The 23724-nt window shown below is 54.4% G+C and overlaps 3 protein-coding genes across 7 annotated transcripts in view; all 3 read right to left on the bottom strand.

Annotated features, from left to right (window-relative positions):
- Positions 1-22645, bottom strand: part of LOC132389987 (putative RNA-binding protein Luc7-like 1) — a 45578-nt gene extending 22933 nt beyond the window's left edge. The window contains exons 1-7 of the mRNA XM_059962567.1: positions 22484-22645; positions 20740-20838; positions 20390-20500; positions 19775-19918; positions 17802-17978; positions 17542-17657; positions 6242-6469 (exon numbers count right to left, since the gene is read on the bottom strand). Of these exons, the coding sequence (XP_059818550.1) occupies positions 6242-6469; positions 17542-17657; positions 17802-17978; positions 19775-19918; positions 20390-20500; positions 20740-20838; positions 22484-22630 (1022 nt within the window). The 5' untranslated portion in view covers positions 22631-22645. The remainder of the gene's footprint in view (positions 1-6241; positions 6470-17541; positions 17658-17801; positions 17979-19774; positions 19919-20389; positions 20501-20739; positions 20839-22483) is intronic.
- LOC132389986 (uncharacterized) lies at positions 6476-12917 on the bottom strand. 5 transcript variants are annotated; one of them, XM_059962564.1, is made up of 4 exons: positions 9226-12908; positions 8573-8849; positions 7912-8283; positions 6476-7337 (listed from the first exon to the last, which is right to left on the bottom strand). In XM_059962564.1, exons 1-4 carry the CDS (start codon positions 10551-10553, stop codon positions 6663-6665), a joined length of 2652 nt encoding a protein of 883 aa, XP_059818547.1. In that variant the 5' UTR covers positions 10554-12908; the 3' UTR covers positions 6476-6662. The 5 variants fall into 5 exon arrangements, with proteins under 5 accessions (XP_059818547.1, XP_059818544.1, XP_059818549.1 ...); XM_059962561.1 differs by having other exon boundaries at positions 7912-10098; positions 10302-12909; XM_059962566.1 differs by lacking the exons at positions 7912-8283; positions 8573-8849 and having other exon boundaries at positions 6665-7176; positions 9544-10330; positions 10393-12904.
- LOC132389988 (splicing factor 3A subunit 2-like) lies at positions 14704-17534 on the bottom strand. Its single transcript, XM_059962568.1, has 2 exons — positions 16403-17534; positions 14704-16320 (listed from the first exon to the last, which is right to left on the bottom strand). Exons 1-2 carry the CDS (start codon positions 16924-16926, stop codon positions 16125-16127), a joined length of 720 nt encoding a protein of 239 aa, XP_059818551.1. The 5' UTR covers positions 16927-17534; the 3' UTR covers positions 14704-16124.
- Positions 22646-23724: the final 1079 nt, after the last annotated feature.

Here is a 23724-nt window from a genome sequence, read left to right as displayed (position 1 = left end):
TGACCGGTGACTCTCTGTCCCTCTCTCTCTCTCAGGGAGATCTGTACACTAACCGGTGACTCTCTGTCCCTCTCTCAGGGAGTTCTGTACACTGACCGGTGACTCTCTGTCCCTCCCTCAGGGAGATCTGTACACTGACCGGTGACTCTCTGTCCCTCCCTCAGGGAGATCTGTACACTGACCGGTGACTCTCTGTCCCTCACTCTCTCTCAGGGAGATCTGTACACTGACCAGTGACTCTCTGTCCCTCTCTCTCAGGGGGAGATCTGTATACTGACCGGTGACTCTCTGTCCCTCTCTCTCTCTCTCAGGGAGATCTGTACACTGACTGGTGACTCTCTGTCCCTCTCTCTCTCTCTCAGGGAGATCTGTACACTGACCGGTGACTCTCTGTCCCTCTCTCTCTCTCAGGGAGATCTGTACACTGACCTGTGACTCTCTGTCCCGCCCTCTCAGGGGGAGATCTGTACACTGACTGGTGACTCTCTGTCCCTCTCTCTCTCAGGGAGATCTGTACACTGACCAGTGACTCTCTGTCCCTCTCTCTCTCTCTCAGGGAGATCTGTACACTGACCGGTGACTCTCTGTCCCTCTCTCTCTCAGGGAGATCTGTATACTGACCTGTGACTCTCTGTCCCGCCCTCTCAGGGGGAGATCTGTATACTGACTGGTGACTTTCGTCCCTCTCTCTCTCTCAGGGAGATCTGTACACTGACTGGTGACTCCCTGTCCCCCTCTCAGGAATATCTGTACACTGACCGGTGCCTCTCTGTCCCGCCCTCAGGGAGATCTGTTCACTGACCAGTGACTCTCTGTCCCTCTCTCTCTCTCAGGGAGATCTGTACACTGACCGGTGACTCTCTGTCCCTCTCTCTCTCTCAGGGAGATCTGTACACTGACCGGTGACTCTCTGTCCCTCTCTCAGGGAGTTCTTACACTGACCGGTGACTCTCTGTCCCTCTCTCAGGGAGTTCTTACACTGACCGGTGACTCTCTGTCCCTCTCTCTCAGGCGGAGATCTGTACACTGACCGGTGACTCTCTATCCCTCTCTCTCAGGGGGAGATCTGTACACTGACCAGTGACTCTCTGTCCCTCCCTCAGTAATATCTGTACACTGATCGGTGACTCTCTGTCCCTCTCTCTCAGGGGGAGATCTGTACACTGACCGGTGACTCTCTGTCCCTCCCTCAGGGAGATCTGTACACTGACCGGTGACTCTCTGTCCCTCCCTCAGGAATATCTGTACACTGACCGGTGACTCTCTGTCCCTCCCTCAGGGAGATCTGTACACTGACCGGTGACTCTCTGTCCCTCCCTCAGGGACATCTGTACACTGACCGGTGACTCTCTGGCCCTCCCTCAGGGAGATCTGTACACTGATCGGTGACTCTCTGGCCCTCCCTCAGGGAGATCTGTACACTGATCGGTGACTCTCTGGCCCTCCCTCAGGGAGATCTGTACACTGATCGGTGACTCTCTGTCCCTCCCTCAGGAATATCTGTACACTGACCGGTGACTCTCTGTCCCTCCCTCAGGGAGATCTGTACACTGATTGGTGACTCTCTGTCCCTCCCTCAGGAATATCTGTACACTGATCGGTGACTCTCTGTCCCTCTCTCTCTCAGGGAGATCTGTACACTGACCGGTGACTCTCTGTCCCTCCCTCAGGGAGATCTGTACACTGACTGGTGACTCTCTGTCCCCCTCTCACTCTCTCAGGGAGATCTGTACACTGACCAGTGACTCTCTGTCCCTCTCTCTCTCTCAGGGAGATCTGTACACTGACCAGTGACTCTCTGTCCCTCTCTCTCAGGGGGAGATCTGTACACTGACCGGTGACTCTCTGTCCCTCTCTCTCTCTCTCAGTGAGATCTGTACTCTGACTGGTGACTCTCTGTCCCTCCCTCAGGGAGATCTGTACACTGATCGGTTACTCTCTGTCCCTCTCTCAGGAATATCTGTACACTGTCCGGTGACTCTCTGTCCCTCTCTCAGGAATATCTGTACACTGACCGGTGACTCTCTGTCCCTCTCTCAGGGAGATCTGTACACTGACCGGTGACTCTCTGTCCCTCCCTCAGGGAGATCTGTACACTGATCGGTGACTCTCTGTCCCTCCCTCAGGGAGATCTGTACACTGACCGGTGACTCTCTGTCCCTCACTCTCTCTCAGGGAGATCTGTACACTGACCAGTGACTCTCTGTCCCTCTCTCTCAGGGGGAGATCTGTATACTGACCGGTGACTCTCTGTCCCTCCCTCAGGGAGATCTGTACACTGACCGGTGACTCTCTGTCCCTCCCTCAGCGAGATCTGTACACTGACCGGTGACTCTCTGTCCCTCCCTCAGGGAGATCTGTACACTGATCGGTGACTCTCTGTCCCTCCCTCAGGGAGATCTGTACACTGACCGGTGACTCTCTGTCCCTCCCTCAGGGAGATCTGTACACTGACCGGTGACTCTCTGTCCCTCCCTCAGGGAGATCTGTACACTGATCGGTGACTCTCTGGCCCTCCCTCAGGGAGATATGTACACTGATCGGTGACTCTCTGTCCCTCTCTCTCTCAGGGAGATCTGTACACTGACCGGTGACTCTCTGTCCCTCCCTCAGGGAGATCTGTACACTGACCGGTGACTCTCTGTCCCTCCCTCAGGGAGATCTGTACACTGACCGGTGACTCTCTGTCCCTCCCTCAGGGAGATCTGTAGACTGACCGGTGACTCTCTGTCCCTCTCTCTCTCAGGGAGATCTGTACACTGACCGGTGACTCTCTGTCCCTCCCTCAGGGAGATCTGTACACTGACCGGTGACTCTCTGTCCCTCTCTCTCTCAGGGAGATCTGTACACTGACCGGTGACTCTCTGTCCCTCTCTCTCAGGAGGAGATCTGTACACTGACCGGTGACTCTCTGTCCCTCTCTCTCTCAGGGAGATCTGTACACTGACCGGTGACTCTCTGTCCCTCTCTCTCTCTCTCAGGGAGATCTGTACACTGACTGGTGACTCTCTGTCCCTCCCTCAGGGAGATCTGTACACTGATCGGTGACTCTCTGTCCCTCTCTCAGGAATATCTGTACACTGACCACTGACTCTCTGTCCCTCCCTCAGGGAGATCTGTACACTGATCGGTGACTCTCTGTCCCTCCCTCAGGGAGATCTGTACACTGATCGGGGACTCTCTGTCCCTCCCTCAGGGAGATCTGTACACTGACCGGTGACTCTCTGTCCCTCTCTCAGGAATATCTGTACACTGATCGGTGACTCTATGTCCCTCCCTCAGGGAGATCTGTACACTGACCGGTGACTCTCTGTCCCTCCCTCAGGGAGATCTGTAAACTGACCGGTGACTCTCTGTCCCTCCCTCAGGGAGATCTGTACAGTGATCGGTGACTCTCTGTCCCTCCCTCAGGGAGATCTGTACACTGATCGGTGACTCTCTGTCCCTCCCTCAGGGAGATCTGTACACTGACCGGTGACTCTCTGTCCCTCCCTCAGGGAGATCTGTACACTGACCGGTGACTCTCTGTCCCTCCCTCAGGGAGATCTGTACACTGACCGGTGACTCTCTGTCCCTCCCTCAGGGAGATCTGTACACTGACCGGTGACTCTCTGTCCCTCTCTCTCTCTCAGGGAGATCTGTACACTAACCGGTGACTCTCTGTCCCTCTCTCAGGGAGTTCTGTACACTGACCGGTGACTCTCTGTCCCTCCCTCAGGGAGATCTGTACACTGACCGGTGACTCTCTGTCCCTCCCTCAGGAATATCTGTACACTGATCGGTGACACTCTGTCCCTCCCTCAGGGAGATCTGTACACTGATCGGTGACTCTCTGTCCCTCCCTCAGAGAGATCTGTACACTGACCGGTGACTCTCTGTCCGTCTCTCTCAGGGAGATCTGTACACTGACCGGTGACTCTCTGTCCCTCCCTCAGGGAGATCTGTACACTGATCGGTGACTCTCTGTCCCTCTCTCTCTCAGGCAGATCTGTACACTGACCTGTGACTCTCTGTCCCGCCCTCTCAGGGGGAGATCTGTACACTGACCGGTGACTCTCTGTCCCTCTCTCTCTCAGGGAGATCTGTATACTGACCAGTGACTCTCTGTCCCTCTCTCTCTCTCTCAGGGAGATCTGTACACTGACCGGTGACTCTCTGTCCCTCTCTCTCTCAGGGAGATCTGTATACTGACCTGTGACTCTCTTTCCCGCCCTCTCAGGGGGAGATCTGTACACTGACCGGTGACTTTCGTCCCTCTCTCTGTCTCAGGGAGATCTGTACACTGACTGGTGACTCCCTGTCCCCCTCTCTCAGGGGGAGATCTGTACACTGATTGGTGACTCTCTGTCCCTCTCTCTCTCTCAGGGAGATCTGTACACTGACCGGTGACTCTCTGTCCCTCTCTCAGGGAGTTCTTACACTGACCGGTGACTCTCTGTCCCTCTCTCTCAGGCGGAGATCTGTACACTGACCGGTGACTCTCTGTCCCTCTCTCTCAGGGGGAGATCTGTACACTGACCAGTGACTCTCTGTCCCTCCCTCAGGAATATCTGTACACTGATCGGTGACTCTCTGTCCCTCTCTCTCAGGGGGAGATCTGTACACTGACCGGTGACTCTCTGTCCCTCTCTCAGGGAGTTCTGTACACTGACCGGTGACTCTCTGTCCCTCCCTCAGGGAGATCTGTACACTGACCGGTGACTCTCTGTCCCTCCCTCAGGGACATCTGTACACTGATCGGTGACTCTCTGTCCCTCCCTCAGGAATATCTGTACACTGACTGGTGACTCTCTGTCCCTCTCTCAGGGAGTTCTTACACTGACCGGTGACTCTCTGGCCCTCCCTCAGGGAGATCTGTACACTGATCGGTGACTCTCTGGCCCTCCCTCAGGGAGATCTGTACACTGACCGGTGACTCTCTGTCCCTCCCTCAGGGAGATCTGTACACTGATCGGTGACTCTCTGTCCCTCTCTCTCTCTCAGGGAGATCTGTACACTGACTGGTGACTCTCTGTCCCTCCCTCAGGGAGATCTGTACACTGACCGGTGACACTCTGTCCCTCTCTCTCAGGGAGATCTGTACACTGACTGGTGTCTCTCTGTCCCTCCCTCAGGGAGATCTGTACACTGATCGGTGACTCTCTGTCCCTCCCTCAGGGAGATCTGTACACTGACCGGTGACTCTCTGTCTCTCTCTCTCGGGGGGAGATCTGTACACTGACCGGTGACTCTCTGTCCCTCTCTCTCTCTCAGGGAGATCTGTACACTGACCGGTGTCTCTCAGTCCCTCTCTTTCAGGGAGATCTGTACACTGATCGGTGACTCTCTGTCCCTCCCTCAGGGAGATCTGTACACTGACCGGTGACTCTCTGTCCCTCTCTCTCTCTCAGGGAGATCTGTACACTGACCGGTGACTCTCTGTCCCTCTCTCTCTCTCAGGGAGATCTGTACACTGACCGGTGACTCTCTGTCCCTCCCTCAGGGAGATCTGTACACTGACTGGTAACTCTCTGTCCCTCTCTCTCTCTCAGGGAGATCTGTACACTGACCAGTGACTCTCTGTCCCGCCCTCTCAGGGGGAGATCTGTACACTGATCGGTGACTCTCTGTCCCTCCCTCAGGGAGATCTGTACACTGACCGGAGACTCTGTGTCCCTCCCTCAGGAATATCTGTACACTGACCGGTGACTCTCTGTCCCTCCCTCAGGGAGATCTGTACACTGACTGGTGACTCTCTGTCCCTCCCTCAGGGAGATCTGTACACTGACCGGTGACTCTCTGTCCCTCTCTCAGGGAGATCTGTACACTGACCGGTGACTCTCTGTCCCTCCCTCAGGGAGTTCTGTACACTGACCGGTGACTCTCTGTCCCTCCCTCAGGGAGATCTGTACACTGACCGGTGACTCTCTGTCCCTCCCTCAGGGAGATCTGTACACTGACCGGTGACTCTCTGTCCCTCCCTCAGGGAGATCTGTACACTGACCGGTGACTCTCTGTCCCTCCCTCAGGGAGATCTGTACACTGACCGGTGACTCTCTGTCCCTCCCTCAGGGAGATCTGTACACTGAGCGGTGACTCTCTGTCCCTCCCTGAGGGAGATCTGTACACTGACCGGTGACTCTCTGTCCCTCCCTCAGGGAGATCTGTACACTGACCGGTGACTCTCTGTCCCTCCCTCAGGGAGATCTGTACACTGAGCGGTGACTCTCTGTCCCTCTCTCAGGAATATCTGTACACTCACCTTTCGTACATATCGTAGGGGTCGTACAGCGTCTGTGGGTCTCGTCCTCGGAAAAAGGGGGGCTGCGGTTCCAGGTAGCGGGACCAGGCTCGGTCGTACTGGGGTGGCGGAGGGAGGGGCACTGATCCCGGAGGTCGCTGGTAGAAGGGGCGATCTCTGAATTCCCGGAAACGAGATGGTGCCGACCACTTCCCCTCGTGGGAGAGGCTAGATGTCCTCTTCATGTCCCTGGGTGCGGTGAAAGAGAGTTAGTGAGAAGGGATGGGGATGGCTGTATCATGGACTGCTATGGAATCACCAGTGCCTTTAAAGGGAAAATCGTACAAAAGGCAGTGTAGTCAGAGGTAAAATCCCCCAACTATTGAGGACATCTACCTGAAGCACTGTCGTAGACAAAAGCACTCATCATCAGCAATACCCATCACCCAGGCTGGGCTGTCTGCTCACTGAGCCAGCCACCATTATCTACTCCTCCATTCAATCTGGGCTGAATTTTCACCTCCCCCCTCCCAAACCAATCAGGAGCATACCACTCTGTCTTAAATTCACCAAATCTCCTGTCAGTGGCAATGAATTCTGTAAATCCACACCCGACCCGCTGGAGATAGTCCACAGACCCACCACCATCTGGACAGAGACACTCCACAGACCCATGTCCAGCTGGAGATAGTCCACAGACCCACCACCCTCTGGACAGAGACACTCCACAGACCCACCTCCCTCTGGAGACACTCCACAGACCCACCTCCCTCTGGACAGAGACACTCCACAGACCCACCTCCCTCTGGAGACACTCCACAGACCCACCTCCCTCTGGACAGAGACACTCCACAGACCCACCTCCCTCTGGACAGAGACACTCCACAGACCCACCTCCCTCTGGACAGAGACACTCCACAGACCCACGTCCCTCTGGAGACACTCCACAGACCCACCTCCCTCTGGACAGAGACACTCCACAGACCCACCTCCCTCTGGAGACACTCCACAGACCCACCACCCTCTGGACAGAGACACTCCACAGACCCACCTCCCTCTGGACAGAGACACTCCACAGACCCACCTCCCTCTGGACAGAGACACTCCACAGACCCACCTCCCTCTGGAGACACTCCACAGACCCACCACCCTCTGGACAGAGACACTCCACAGACCCACCTCCCTCTGGACAGAGACACTCCACAGACCCACCACCCTCTGGAGACACTCCACAGACCCACCACCCTCTGGACAGAGACACTCCACAGACCCACCACCCTCTGGACAGAGACACTCCACAGACCCACCTCCCTCTGGAGACACTCCACAGACCCACCACCCTCTGGACAGAGACACTCCACAGACTCACCACCCTCTGGACAGAGACACTCCACAGACCCACCACCCTCTGGACAGAGACACTCCACAGACCCACCTCCCTCTGGACAGAGACACTCCACAGACCCACCACCCTCTGGACAGAGACACTCCACAGACCCACCTCCCTCTGGACAGAGACACTCCACAGACCCACCTCCCTCTGGACAGAGACACTCCACAGACCCACCACCCTCTGGACAGAGACACTCCACAGACCCACCTCCCTCTGGAGACACTCCACAGACCCACCACCCTCTGGAGACACTCCACAGACCCACCACCCTCTGGACAGAGATACTCCACAGTCCCACCTCCCTCTGGAGACACTCCACAGACCCACCTCCCTCTGGACAGAGACACTCCACAGACCCACCTCCCTCTGGAGACACTCCACAGACCCACCTCCCTCTGGAGACACTCCACAGACCCACCTCCCTCTGGACAGAGACACTCCACAGACCCACCTCCCTCTGGACAGAGACACTCCACAGACCCACCACCCTCTGGAGACACTCCACAGACCCACCACCCTCTGGACAGAGACACTCCACAGACCCACGTCCCTCTGGAGACACTCCACAGACACACCTCCCTCTGGACAGAGACACTCCACAGACCCACCTCCCTCTGGAGACACTCCACAGACCCACCTCCCTCTGGACAGAGACACTCCACAGACCCACCTCCCTATGGAGACACTCCACAGACCCACTTCCCTCTGGACAGAGACACTCCACAGACCCACCACCCTCTGGACAGAGACACTCCACAGTCCCACCACCCTCTGGACAGAGACACTCCACAGACCCACCACCCTCTGGACAGAGACACTCCACAGACCCACCTCCCTCTGGACAGAGACACTCCACAGACCCACGTCCCTCTGGAGACACTCCACAGACACACCTCCCTCTGGACAGAGACACTCCACAGACCCACCTCCCTCTGGACAGAGACACTCCACAGACCCACCTCCCTCTGGAGACACTCCACAGACCCACCTCCCTCTGGAGACACTCCACAGACCCACCACCCTCTGGACAGAGACACTCCACAGACCCACCTCCCTCTGGAGACACTCCACAGACCCACCACCCTCTGGACAGAGACACTCCACAGACCCCCCTCCCTCTGGAGACACTCCACAGACCCACCACCCTCTGGACAGAGACACTCCACAGACCCACCTCCCTCTGGAGACACTCCACAGACCCACCTCCCTCTGGACAGAGACACTCCACAGACCCACCTCCCTCTGGACAGAGACACTCCACAGACCCACCTCCCTCTGGAGACACTCCACAGACCCACCTCCCTCTGGAGACACTCCACAGACCCACCACCCTCTGGACAGAGACACTCCACAGTCCCACCTCCCTCTGGAGACACTCCACAGACTCACCTCCCTCTGGACAGAGACACTCCACAGTCCCACCACCCTCTGGAGACACTCCACAGATCCACCACCCTCTGGACAGAGACACTCCACAGACCCACCTCCCTATGGAGACACTCCACAGACCCACTTCCCTCTGGACAGAGACACTCCACAGACCCACCACCCTCTGGACAGAGACACTCCACAGACCCACCTCCCTCTGGACAGAGACACTCCACAGACCCACCTCCCTCTGGAGACACTCCACAGACCCACCTCCCTCTGGACAGAGACACTCCACAGACCCACCACCCTCTGGACAGAGACACTCCACAGACCCACCTCCCTCTGGACAGAGACACTCCACAGACCCACCACCCTCTGGACAGAGACACTCCACAGACCCACCTCCCTCTGGACAGAGACACTCCACAGACCCACCTCCCTCTGGAGACACTCCACAGACCCACCTCCCTCTGGAGACACTCCACAGACCCACCTCTCTCTGGACAGAGACACTCCACAGACCCACCTCCCTCTGGACAGAGACACTCCACAGACCCACCTCCCTCTGGAGACACTCCACAGACCCACGTCCCTCTGGAGACACTCCACAGACCCACCACCCTCTGGAGACACTCCACAGACCCACGTCCCTCTGGAGACACTCCACAGACCCACGTCCCTCTGGAGACACTCCACAGACCCACCTCCCTCTGGAGACACTCCACAGACCCACCTCCCTCTGGAGACACTCCACAGACCCACGTCCCTCTGGAGACACTCCACAGACCCACCTCCCTCTGGAGACACTCCACAGACCCACCTCCCTCTGGAGACACTCCACAGACCCACCTCCCTCTGGAGACACTCCACAGACCCACCACCCTCTGGAGACACTCCACAGACCCACCTCCCTCTGGAGACACTCCACAGACCCACGTCCCTCTGGAGACACTCCACAGACCCACCACCCTCTGGAGACACTCCACAGACCCACGTCCCTCTGGAGACACTCCACAGACCCACCTCCCTCTGGAGACACTCCACAGACCCACGTCCCTCTGGAGACACTCCACAGACCCACCTCCCTCTGGACAGAGACACTCCACAGACCCACCTCCCTCTGGAGACACTCCACAGACCCACCACCCTCTGGAGACACTCCACAGACCCACCTCCCTCTGGAGACACTCCACAGACCCACGTCCCTCTGGAGACACTCCACAGACCCACCTCCCTCTGGAGACACTCCACAGACCCACCACCCTCTGGAGACACTCCACAGACCCACCTCCCTCTGGAGACACTCCACAGACCCACCTCCCTCTGGAGACACTCCACAGACCCACCTCCCTCTGGACAGAGACACTCCACAGACCCACCTCCCTCTGGAGACACTCCACAGACCCACCACCCTCTGGAGACACTCCACAGACCCACCTCCCTCTGGAGACACTCCACAGACCCACGTCCCTCTGGAGACACTCCACAGACCCACCTCCCTCTGGAGACACTCCACAGACCCACCACCCTCTGGATCCAGTCCCGCTGAAGGGTCTCAGCCCAAAACATTGACTATTCTTTCCAGCATCACTGAACCTTGTCCAAGGAACTGATGGAGCACTTCAAAAAAGGGGAGGTTTAGGGTTTACTCGTCATCGAGGTAGCAGAAGTGATACACTGTGGAGGACATTCTGACTGGCTGCATCCCCGTCTGGTGTGCAGTGGCCACTGCAATGGGCCGCCTGTCCACGCTAAGCACAGCCCTCCCCACCGCTGAGGACAGCTCCCATTACCCTCAGGACAATATGGAGCAGGTTGCCCTCTGCACATAGACAATGAGCCCAAAGGAACAGCAGTTTGGCACCAGCAGTGCTCAACCTGGCACAGGCTCCTATGGGACTGCTGCTCCACATTTTCCCTCCGGCTTCCCCATGACTGGGCGCAGCCACAAGGCAGCAGAGGTCTGAGATCAGAGTTTTATATAACAACTACAGTATGGGAACAGGCCATCTTGGCCATTCTACTCCGTGACGAACGCTTACTCTCACCTAGTCCCACTGACCCACACTCAGCTCATAACCCTCCATTCCTTTCCTGTCCATATACCTATCCAATTTTACTTTAAATGACAATACTGAACCTGCCTCTACCACTTCTACTGGAAGCTCGTTCCACACAGCTACCACTCTCTGAGTAAAGAAATTCCCCCTCGTGTTACCCCTAAACTTTTGCCCCCTAACTCTCAACTCATGTCCTCTTGTTTGAATCTCCCCTACTCTCAATGGAAAAAGCCTATCCAACTCTATCTATCCCCCTCATAATTTTAAATACCTCTATCAAGTCCCCCCCTCAACCTCTACGCTCCAAAGAATAAAGACCTAACTTGTTCAATCTTTCTCTGTAACTTAGGTGCTGAAACCCAGGTAACATTCTAGTAAATCTTCTCTGTACTCTCTCTATTTTGTTGACATCTTTCCTATAATTCGGTGACCAGAACTGTACACAATACTCCAAATTCGACCTTACCAATGCCTTGTACAATTTTAACATTACATCCCAACTCCTGTACTCAATGGCAACATGAGTGAATCTGCAGATGCTGGAAATAAATAAAAACACAAAATGCTGGCAGAACTCAGCAGGCCAGACAGCATCTATGGGAGGAGGTAGTGACAACGTTTCAGGCCGAAACCCTTCATCAGAGTAAAGGGTAACTCTCTGGCATCTCCCAACCAGCCACTGTTGAATCCATTTTACTACTTCAATATTAATACCTAACGATTGAACCTTCCTAACTAACCTTCCGTGTGGAACCTTGTCAAAGACCTTACTGAAGTCCATATAGACAACATCCACAGCTTTACCCTCGTCAACTTTCCTCGTAACCTCTTCAAAAAATTCAATAAAATTTGTCAAACATGACCTTCCATGCACAAATCCATGCTGACTGTTCCTAATCAGACCCTGTCTATCCAGATAATTATATATATCATCTCTAAGAATACTTTCCATTAATTTTTCCACCACTGACGTCAAACTGACAGGCCTATAATCACTAGATTTACTCTTAGAACCCTTTTTAAACAATGGAACAATAGCTCACACAAAACACACATTGTAAATCATTTATGACAACTGGATGCAGTCAGTCAAGTTACACTGCATGTTAACACTGACACAGATGTGACTCTGCACAGCAAGATCATCTATTACCACAGGGGACTGCTTTCTTCTGCACACCATTCAGCTCTCCATGTCCAACAGCATCGAAGTAGAACAAGGGAGCACCATGGAGTGCAGAATAAAGTGTTACAGTTTCAGAGAAAGGGCAGTGCAGGCAGACAACAAGGTGCAAGTGTCACAACGAGGTAGATCGTGAGGTCAGGAGTCCATCTTATCGTTCAATAGTCTGATAACACTGGGGTAGAAGCTGTCTTATCGTACTGGGGGACCGTTCAATAGTCCGATAACGGGGGTAGAAGCTGTCTTATTGTACTGAGGGACCATTCAATAGTCTGATAACAGCGGGGTAGAAGCTGTCTTATCGTACTGGGGGACCGTTCAATAGTCTGATAACAGCGGGGTAGAAGCTGTCTTATCGTACTGGGGACCGTTCAATAGTCTGATTAACAACGGGGTAGAAGCTGTCTTATCGTACTGGGGACCGTTCAATAGTCTGAAAACAGCGGGGTAGAAGCTGTCTTATCGTACTGGGGGACCGTTCAATAGTCTGATAACAGCGGGGAAGAAGCTGTCTTATCGTACTGGGGGACCGTTCAATAGTCTGATAACAGCGGGGTAGAAGCTGTCTTATCGTACTGGGGGACCGTTCAATAGTCTGATAACAGCGGGGTAGAAGCTGTCTTATCGTACTGGGGGACCGTTCAATAGTCTGATAACAGCGGGGTAGAAGCTGTCTTATCGTACTGGGGGACCGTTCAATAGTCTGATAACAGCGGGGTAGAAGCTGTCTTATCGTACTGGGGGACCGTTCAATAGTCTGATAACAGCGGGGTAGAAGCTGTCTTATCGTACTGGGGGACCGTTCAATCATCTGATAACAGCGGGGTAGAAGCTGTCTTATCGTACTGGGGGACCGTTCAATAGTGTGATAACAGCGGGGTAGAAGCTGTCTTATCGTACTGGGGGACCGTTCAATAGTCTGATAACAGCGGGGTAGAAGCTGTCTTATCGTACTGGGGGTCCGTTCAATAGTCTGATAACAGCGGGGTAGAAGCTGTCTTATCGTACTGGGGGACCGTTCAATAGTCTGATAACAGCGGGGTAGAAGCTGCCTTATCGTACTGGGGGACCGTTCAATAGTCTGATAACAGCGGGGTAGAAGCTGTCTTATCGTACTGGGGGACCGTTCAATAGTCTGATAACAGCGGGGTAGAAGCTGTCTTATCATACTGGGGGTCCGTTCAATAGTCTGATAACAGCGGGGTAGAAGCTGTCTTATCGTACTGGGGGACCGTTCAATAGTCTGATAACAGCGGGGTAGAAGCTGTCTTATCGTACTGGGGGACCGTTCAATAGTCTGATAACAGCGGGGTAGAAGCTGTCTTATCATACTGGGGGTCCGTTCAATAGTCTGATAACAGCGGGGTAGAAGCTGTCTTATCGTACTGGGGGACCGTTCAATAGTCTGATAACAGCGGGGTAGAAGCTGTCTTATCGTACTGGGGGACCGTTCAATAGTCTGGTAACAGCGCGGTAGAAGCTGTCCTCGAGCCTGGTGGGACCGTTCAATAGTCTGATAACAGCGGGGTAGAAGCTGTCTTATCGTACTGGGGGACCGTTCAATAGTCTGATAACAGCGGGGTAGAAGCTGTCTTATCATACTGGGGGTCCGTTCAATAGTCTGATAACAGCGGGGTAGAAGCTGTCTTATCGTACTGGGGGACCGTTCAATAGTCTGATAACAGCGGGGTAGAAGCTGTCTTATCGTACTGGGGGACCGTTCAATAGTCTGATAACAGCGGGGTAGAAGCTGTCTTATCGTACTGGGGGACCGTTCAATAGTCTGATAACAGCGGGGTAGAAGCTGTCTTATCGTACTGGGGGACCGTTCAATAGTCTGATAACAGCGGGGTAGAAGCTGCCTTATCGTACTGGGGGACCGTTCAATAGTCTGATAACAGCGGGGTAGAAGCTGTCTTATCGTACTGGGGGACCGTTCAATAGTCTGATAACAGCGGGGTAGAAGCTGTCTTATCATACTGGGGGTCCGTTCAATAGTCTGATAACAGCGGGGTAGAAGCTGTCTTATCGTACTGGGGGACCGTTCAATAGTCTGATAACAGCGGGGTAGAAGCTGTCTTATCGTACTGGGGGACCGTTCAATAGTCTGATAACAGCGGGGTAGAAGCTGTCTTATCATACTGGGGGTCCGTTCAATAGTCTGATAACAGCGGGGTAGAAGCTGTCTTATCGTACTGGGGGACCGTTCAATAGTCTGATAACAGCGGGGTAGAAGCTGTCTTATCGTACTGGGGGACCGTTCAATAGTCTGGTAACAGCGCGGTAGAAGCTGTCCTCGAGCCTGGTGGGACCGTTCAATAGTCTGATAACAGCGGGGTAGAAGCTGTCTTATCGTACTGGGGGACCGTTCAATAGTCTGATAACAGCGGGGTAGAAGCTGTCTTATCATACTGGGGGTCCGTTCAATAGTCTGATAACAGCGGGGTAGAAGCTGTCTTATCGTACTGGGGGACCATTCAATAGTCTGATAACAGCGGGGTAGAAGCTGTCTTATCGTACTGGGGGACCGTTCAATAGTCTGATAACAGCGGGGTAGAAGCTGTCTTATCGTACTGGGGGACCGTTCAATAGTCTGATAACAGCGGGGTAGAAGCTGTCTTATCGTACTGGGGGACCGTTCAATAGTCTGATAACAGCGGGGTAGAAGCTGTGCTCGAGCCTGGTGGGACGTGCTTTCAGGCTTTTGTATCTTCTGCCCGATGGGGGGGGGGGGGGTGGGGGTAGAGAGAATGTCCGGTGTGGGTGGGGTATTTGATTATGTTGTCTGGCCAACGGGAGAAGGGACAGAATAGAAGATGGCTTTGGCTCTGACGTATTAAGCCCACACTATAAACAGCTCAACAGCACTTTGGCACATCAAACCATCCCAACCTTCTTTTCTGTCTCATCCCATCGAGCCACAGCTGGGCCACAGCCCTCTCCCATCCACGTACTTATCCAAACCTCTTAAATATTGAACTCAAGCTTGCTCCAACCATTTCCACTGGACACTCATTCCACACTGTCACCACCCTCAGGTTCCCCTGAAACATTTGATCCTTCACCCAGAACCTCCAACCCCACTCAGCAAAGTCTGCTTGCATTTACCCGATCCAGATTTCTATAATTTTCCACACCTCTATCAAATCTCCCCTTATTCTGAAGGGAATAAAACCCTAACCTATTCCTTCTAGCTGAGGTCCTCGTTCTGAACTTTCCCTGTACTCTTTCAGTCTTGTTTACATTCTTTGCATTGGTTTTTGACCAAAACTATTTCTGGTGTGTTGTCCCCACCTGCTGGTAGGAAAGTGATATAGCAGCTTGCCACCTTTTTATTTTTCATTGGCTGAGGATTAGCATGTGACACACGAGCCCTGACGACGTTACTTTTTATTGGTTCCTTACGACTGTGTCTGAACTGCAGTATAAAGGTGCCAGGTTTTGCAAAGGCTCAATCTTTGTATCTTAGTTTAAACTTTAAAATAAATTACTATAAAGCAGCAAATTTTCATTCATTCTTGGTCTCCTAAAAGTTGGGGAATCAAAAAACTCACCAGATCCCACACAGGGCTTTAACTCAGCCCCACCCCTCCACCTAATGAAGGGCAGCTTAGAGCACTCCAGCACAGTAAAATGTTGTGCCGACCTTTTAACCTACTCCAAGATCATCGAAAATTACCCTCATCAATTTGCACAGTAACTTTGAGGGTTTGGAGGATGTGGACCCCAAGACCCCCGTCCCTCCACACTGCTAAGAATCCTGCCTTCAAGTTCAGTCTTCCAAAGTGAATCACTTCACAAGTTCCTGGTTGAACTGCATCTGCCACTTTCCAGCCCAGCTCTGCATCCTGTCAATGTCCCATTGTAACCCACAACCACCTTCTACACCGTCCACAACTACACCAGGTCATCTGCAAATTTCCTAACCCACCGTTCCTCATCCAAATCATTGGAAAGATTCCTCACCAATTGCAACAGCTCACTCCTGTCTGCTGTGTTTCCCATTCGTTCCTCTGCCCAGTCACTGATCAGCAGCGTTAAATTGTATCTGGAATCATCTGGGGGCGTGTACACCAGCGGGTGACAGACACACCTGGGTCTGGGGGTGTGAACCCCAGCGGGTGACAGACATGCCTGGGTCTGGGGGCGTGAACCCCAGAGGACGACAGACACGCCTGGGTCTGGGGGTGTGAACCCCAGCGGGTGACAGACACGCCTGGGTCTGTGAACCCCAGCGGGTGACAGACACGCCTGGGTCTGGGGGCATGAACCCCAGCGGGTGACAGACACGCCTGGGTCTGGGGGCGTGAACCCCAGAGGACGACAGACACGCCTGGGTCTGGGGGCGTGAACCCCAGAGGACGACAGACACGCCTGGGTCTGGGGTGTGAACCCCTGTGGACGACAGACACGCCTGGGTCTGGGGGTGTGAACCCCAGCGGGTGACAGACACGCCTGGGTCTGGGGGTGTGAACCCCAGCGGGTGACAGACACGCCTGGGTCTGGGGGTGTGAACCCCAGCGGGTGACAGACATGCCTGGGTCTGGGGGCGTGAACCCCTGAGGGTGACAGACACGCCTGGGTCTGGGGGCGTGAACCCCAGCGGGTGACAGACACGCCTGGGTCTGGGGGCGTGAACCCCAGCGGGTGACAGACACGCCTGGGTCTGGGGGCGTGAACCCCAGAGGACGACAGACATGCCTGGGTCTGGGGGTGTGAACCCCGACGGGTGACAGACACGCCTGGGTCTGGGGGTGTGAACCCCTGTGGGTGACAGACACGCCTGGGTCTGGGGTGTGAACCACAGCAGACGACAGACACGCCTGGGTCTGGGGGCGTGAACCACAGCAGACGACAGACACGCCTGGGTCTGGGGTGTGAACCACAGCAGACGACAGACACGCCTGGGTCTGGGGACGTGAACCCCTGTGGGTGACAGACACGCCTGGGTCTGGGGGCGTTAACCCTGGCAGGTGACAGACACGCCTGGGTCTGGGGACGTGAACCCCTGTGGTTGACAGACACGCCTGGGTCTGGGGACATGAACCCCGGCGGGTGACAGACACACCTGGGTCTGGGGAAGTGAACCCCGGCGGGTGACAGACACGCCTGGGTCTGGGGGCATTAACCCTGGCGGGTGACAGACACGCCTGGGTCTGGGGGCGTTAACCCTGGCGGGTGACAGACACGCCTGGGTCTGGGGGTGTGAACCCCGGCGGGTGACAGACACGCCTGGGTCTGGGGGTGTGAACCCCGGCGGGTGACAGACACGCCTGGGTCTGGGGGTGTGAACCCCGGCGGGTGACAGACACACCTGGGTCTGGGGGCGTGCTCCAGCCTGCGTTCAGACAAACGCCGTTCTGGCCTGCGTTCCTCCCTCTGTCGAGATGTCTCTGTCTCCGATGTTCCCAGCTTCTGGCTGAGCGTCTTCTGCAGAAAAGGGGGTAGAAAGTAGAGTGTGAGAGGTTGAACGATAGAGCGGGAAGTTAGCATGGAACTCAATCATCGACTCTGACAACTTGTTGCTTATATGTTCCAGGGGGTGGGGGGGAGAGACGGGAGCACTGATCGCACCTTGATCTGCTGAAGTTTGCTTCGGATCTCCATGAAGCCCATGTGTAAACGGCCACGGAAGTGGTCGGCCAGCCTCTTGTCCTTCTCCTGCAGCCCCAGATAGGCACCGCACACATCGCACACACGCAGCTTCTGTTGCTGTAGGCTGCACGTCGGGATGTTATTGCGGTATTCTTCCTGCAGGGACGGAGACAGGGAGAGGGTGAGAATGAGAGGTTCCAGCCCTGGGACAGTGGGACCTCACATGGCATGGCTGTGGATTTAGGGACTGTGGGAGAGAGTGGGACAGTGGGATTAGTTTGGGGACTGACACAGGGTTGTGGGGAGAGAGTGGGACAATGGGATTAGTTTGGGGTCTGACACAGGGTTGTGGGGAGAAAGTGGGACTGTGGGATTAGTGTGGGGACAGATACAGGACTGTGGGGAGACAGTGGGATTAGTTTGGGAACTGACACAGGGTTGTGGGGAGAGAATGGGACAGTTGGATGAGTTTGGGGACTGACACAGGGCTGTGGGGAGAGAGTGGGACAGTGGGATTAGTTTGGGGACTGACAAAGGGCTGTGGGGAGACAGTGGGACAGTGGGATTAGTTTGGGAACTGACACAGGGTTGTGGGGAGAGAATGGGACAGTTGGAGAGTTTGGGGACTGACAAAGGGCTGTGGGGAGAGAGTGGGACTGGGATTAGTTTGGGAACTGACACAGGGTTGTGGGGAGAGAGTGGGACAGTTGGAGAGTTTGGGGACTGACAAAGGGCTGTGGGGAGAGAGTGGGACTGGGATTAGTTTGGGAACTGACACAGGGTTGTGGGGAGAGAATGGGACAGTTGGAGAGTTTGGGGACTGACAAAGGGCTGTGGGGAGAGAGTGGGACTGGGATTAGTTTGGGGACTGACACAGGGCTGTGGGGAGAGAGTGGGACAGTTGGAGAGTTTGGGGACTGACACAGGGCTGTGGGGAGAGAGTGGGACAGTTGGATGAGTTTGGGGACTGACAAAGGGCTGTGGGGAGACAGTGGGATTAGTTTGGGAACTGACACAGGGCTGTGGGGAGAGAGTGGGACAGTTGGAGAGTTTGGGGACTGACAAACGGCTGTGGGGAGAGAGTGGGACAGTGGGATTAGTTTGGGGACTGACAAAGGGCTGTGGGGAGAGAGTGGGACAGTGGGATTAGTTTGGGAACTGACACAGGGTTGTGGGGAGAGAATGGGACAGTTGGAGAGTTTGGGGACTGACACAGGGCTGTGGGGAGAGAGTGGGACAGTTGGAGAGTTTGGGGACTGACACAGGGCTGTGGGGAGAGAGTGGGACAGTTGGATGAGTTTGGGGACTGACACAGGGCTGTGGGGAGAGAATGGGACAGTTGGAGAGTTTGGGGACTGACAAAGGGCTGTGGGGAGAGAGTGGGACAGTGGGATTAGTTTGGGGACTGACAAAGGGCTATGGGGAGAGAGTGGGACAGTGGGATTAGTTTGGGAACTGACACAGGGCTGTGGGGAGAGAATGGGACAGTTGGAGAGTTTGGGGACTGACAAAGGGCTGTGGGGAGAGAATGGGACAGTTGGATGAGTTTGGGGACTGACAAAGGGCTGTGGGGAGAGAGTGGGACAGTGGGATTAGTTTGGGAACTGACAAAGGGCTGTGGGGACAGTGGGATTAGTTGAGATGATGTTCCCTATCTTGGGAAGCCAGGACCAGAGCGCACGACCTCAGAATAGAGGGGCATCCATCTAGAAGAGAGATGAGGAGGAATTTCTTCAGCTAGAGAGTGGTGGATCTGTGGAATTCATCGCCACAGTTGGCCATAGAGTATATTTAAAGTGAGGTCGGTATGTTCTTGATTGGTCAGGTGTCAAAAGTTATAGGGCGAAGGCAGGAGAATAGTATTGTGAGGGATTATAAAATAATAAATCAGCCATGGAGGAGCAAACTCGAATGGTGCCAGATGGGGACAGTAGACAGGGGCCCCCACTCACCTCAGACTCCTTCTTGAGTTGTGTTAGCCTCTCCACCTCCTCCAGTACCCGCTGTGACTGGTCAAGGATCCCGCTGGAACCTAGCAGCTCAGCTCGGGCCAGCAGCTTGCCAATGTCCTCATTCAACATCTGCACCTTCTCCACCTGGCAGCGAGGGACAGAGGGTTAGGGTTAGGGTTAACCCGCGCTCGGGCCAGCAGCTTGCCAATGTCCGCATTCAACATCTGCACCTTCTCCACCTGGCAGCGAGGGACAGAGGGTTAGGGTTAGGGTTAACCCGCGCTCGGGCCAGCAGCTTGCCAATGTCCTCATTCAACATCTGCACCTTCTCCACCTGGCAGCGAGGGACAGAGGGTTAGGGTTAGGGTTAGGGGAAGGATACTCGGTGATGCATTAGGGTTAGGGTTAGGGTTAAGCAGGAAAGTGAGAGACAGCCAGGACAGCCAGAATTGAGGACAGGGTGTGGCCAGCAGGGAGTATGGAGGAGAGGGAGCTGGGGAGGAGATGAAGTGAGGCAAGGTGGAGGGAGATCCGGGAGGGTAGGAGGAAGGACTAAGGGGAGGGCAGGTAGGTTGAGGGATCTGAGATTAGGTGATGGAGGGTATTTCTTGTTACCTTGGCAATGATCTCAGTACTGAAGGATTTCTGGACCAGCACCAATTTCTCTTTGTCCTGCTCAGCCTTGCGGTCGCATTCGCTAAGAAACTCCTCCAGCGCAGACATGGCCTGTGGGATGGGGGGAGGAAAGAATTTGGGATAGGGAAGTAGGGGGCCACCATCCCTCCATCCATTCTGTGCCCCCCTCCCCGCTCCGCCCTGACCCCACCTCCTCTCCCACTCTGTCACGTCCTCATCATCCCCATTTTATCTCCCTCCCTCCCTCCACCCTTCCACACCCCGCCTTCCTTTGAACTTCTCCTCTTCAAACAATTTCCTTCTACCCTGAGACAGCAGTGCCCCCTCACCTCCTTTTCAAAGAGGTAGTCCTTGGTCTTGGACGCGATCAGATAGTCGGCTCGCAGAGCCACATCGTGTAGCTTCTTACACCCCCCCACGTCCATTTTCTGTGGGTACAGAAAGGGGGAAGTGTTCACGAGACAACTGCATACAGAAGGGGGACTGCAGACAGCCCAGAGAAAGAATTGTACTCTCTGTACACCACCTGTCTCCTACTCCCTTCAAACCCCCCCGGGAACCTGTCCCCCCTCCCTTTAAAACCCCCCCGGGAACCTGTCCCCCCCTCCCTTTAAAACCCCCCCCGAACCCGTATCCCTCTCCCTTTAAACCCTCCTGAGAACCCATCTCCCCCCACTTTAAATCCCTCTGGGAACCCATCTCCCCCTCCGTTTCACCCCCACCCGAGACCCTGTCTCCCTCTGCGTTTCACCCCCACCCGAAACCCTGACTCCCCTTCCCTTTAAACCCCCCCCCCCCGGGACCCCGTCTCCCTCTCCGGGAACCTGTCTCCCCGTTTCACCCCCACCCGAGACCCTCTCCCCCTGCGTTTAAACCCAATGGGAACCCCTGTCACCCTCTCCCTTTAAACCCAACTCCTCGGGTCCGCATCTTGCACCCATGGGTGGCAGGATATAGAGCATATTCCGAGATCGGTGACCAGTGCTGTGCCTCAGGGATGACCCCTACTCTTTGTGACTTGGATGAGGAAGTGGAAAGGTTTGTTAGTAAGTTTGCAGATGACCTGAAGGTTGGTGGAGTTGTGGACGGTGTAGAAGATTACAACGGGACATTGCAGGATGCAGAGCTGGGCTGATGAGTGGCAGATGCAGTTCAGCCTGGGAAAGTGTGAAGTGATTCAGTCTGGAATGCTGTATTTAAAGGCAGAGTACGTTAATGATAGTGTGAAAGAACAGAAGGATGGCCCCACAAAGTTGCCACACTATTGGATAGGGTAGTTGAAGAGGCATAACCTTGCTATCAACTTTCCTCATAAGACATGCTGTCTAATCCAGGCAGCATTCTGATGAATCTCCTCTGCACCCTCTCTAAAACTTCCATGAAGAGACCAGAACTGAACACAATATTCCGTGTGTGGTCTAACCAGGGTTTGAGAGATGCAACTTTGCATCATGGCTCTTGACTACACGAAGGTCGCAGTGCCTGTACTGTTCGCTGTAACACCAATTTGGGGGCACAATCTCAGAAAGGTTTATTACCTGAGTAGGAGGAGCTAAAGATGGTGCCAGACTTTGGTGTCTTGTTGGTGACCCAGCTTATTTCTCCTCTTGGCATTTCTCTTTTTCCTTTTCGGGTTGGCTGGGGTTCTGTCAGGGTCAGTGGCTTCTCGCTCTGGGAACTCACCTTCGGGATTCCTCACCAACTGGAGTGTCGTGGGAGATTGACTCTCACTGCAGCAGGAGCGGTATCTCTCTCCCCCTCACTAGTGAGCGAGCACGCCTGTCTGAGATGTCAAAGTGTTGGGATGGTCTGTGGGGGCTTTGCATGGTGGGTAGTGGGGATTGATGTTTGTACTGCAGCAAGTGGGGGGGGGGGTGATGTAAGTGGACAGGGCCTTGGGGTCCTAACTCTTCCTGTCACTCATTCTTTGGGGCTTTGTTCTGCTTTCCTGGATGTCTGCAAAGATTAAGAATTTCAGGTTGTATACTGATGTCTTCACTGTCCCCACTGTTCGACTGGAAGCCCAGGTTCTCATTGCCCTGTCTCCAGGCAGCAGAACGGGCTGGGACTCACCGACCCAGCCAGAATATCGTGCGGACAACACCCCAGGAGATGCGCCTTGCAGACCCGGTCATCTGTGAACTTCACCTTCTGCCGGTTGACGTCACCTGGGGTGAGAGATACAACAAGAGTCAGAATCAGGTTTATTTTCACTGACATTATAGGCACTCTTCATCCAATCTAACCCTTCCTTCCCACACAGCATAGACGAGAACTACAACCTTTACAGGCTTGCTTCAGAGAGTGATGTTGTGAAGGAAAGACTGAGAATGGCCCACCAGTCCTCCAGGCTCAGGGGTTCAGGCCAGGGCCAACAACCGACTGGTAAAAGCAAATTTGATACGAAACAGCAGTGAAGAATCCTGCTACATCTCAGTGCACGGTATTCCCAAGTCTCCAACAAGAACATGCATGACTGACAGTAGTAGAAACCGGGAGAAAGTTACTGACACGATGGAGGAAGCCCTGAACTCCACCGGAGATGGAGGACCGTCACTGCTGCCCCAAATGCTGACGGTGTATCAGGCAGCGAGTAACTGAGGGCCTTATTGAAACTTATTGATGTTGAAAGGCTTCGATACAGTAGATCTGAAGAGAATGTTTCCTATGGTGGGAGAGTCTAAGACAAGAGGGGCTCAACCTCAGAGGGTTGTCCTTTTAGAAGGGAGATGAGGAAGACTTTTTGGCAGAGAATGGTGAATCTGTGGAATTTGTTGCCACAGATGGCTGTGGAGGCCAAGCCATTGAGTATGTTTAAGACAAAGGTTTACAGATTCTTGATTAGTCTGGGCAGGAAGTGATGTAGGGAGAAAACAGGAGATTGGGGCTGAGAAGGAAAATGGATCAGCCACGATGAAATAGTGGAGCAGACCCGATGGGCAGAATGGCCTTCAATCTCCCTAATGTATCTGCTTCTACCATGACCCTGGCTGCATACATCCGCACTGACCGGCTACCCCCCGATTTAGCCCAGCCCAATCATGGGACAATTACAATGAATCCTACCAACCAGTACACCTTTGGACTGTGGGAGGAAACCGGAGCACCCAGAGGAAACAACACGCTCCCAGTGACTTATCCAAAAGCTCCAGAACACCCTTTTCCTTCATATCTACAAGCTCAAGCCTCTCATTCTGCCACAAGCCAGTCCTTTTCCGCAGTGAATACTGAAGTATTAAGTACCTCTGCCATCTCCTCCGGTTCCATGCACACTTTTCCACTGTCACACTTGATTGGGCCTATTCCCTCATGTC

This window comes from Hypanus sabinus, unplaced genomic scaffold, assembly GCF_030144855.1.
Source record: "Hypanus sabinus isolate sHypSab1 unplaced genomic scaffold, sHypSab1.hap1 scaffold_728, whole genome shotgun sequence".
In the NCBI taxonomy this organism is placed as follows: domain Eukaryota; kingdom Metazoa; phylum Chordata; class Chondrichthyes; order Myliobatiformes; family Dasyatidae; genus Hypanus; species Hypanus sabinus.
Note: the sequence above shows the minus strand (reverse complement) of the source record. Positions and strands in the feature narration are given on the sequence as shown.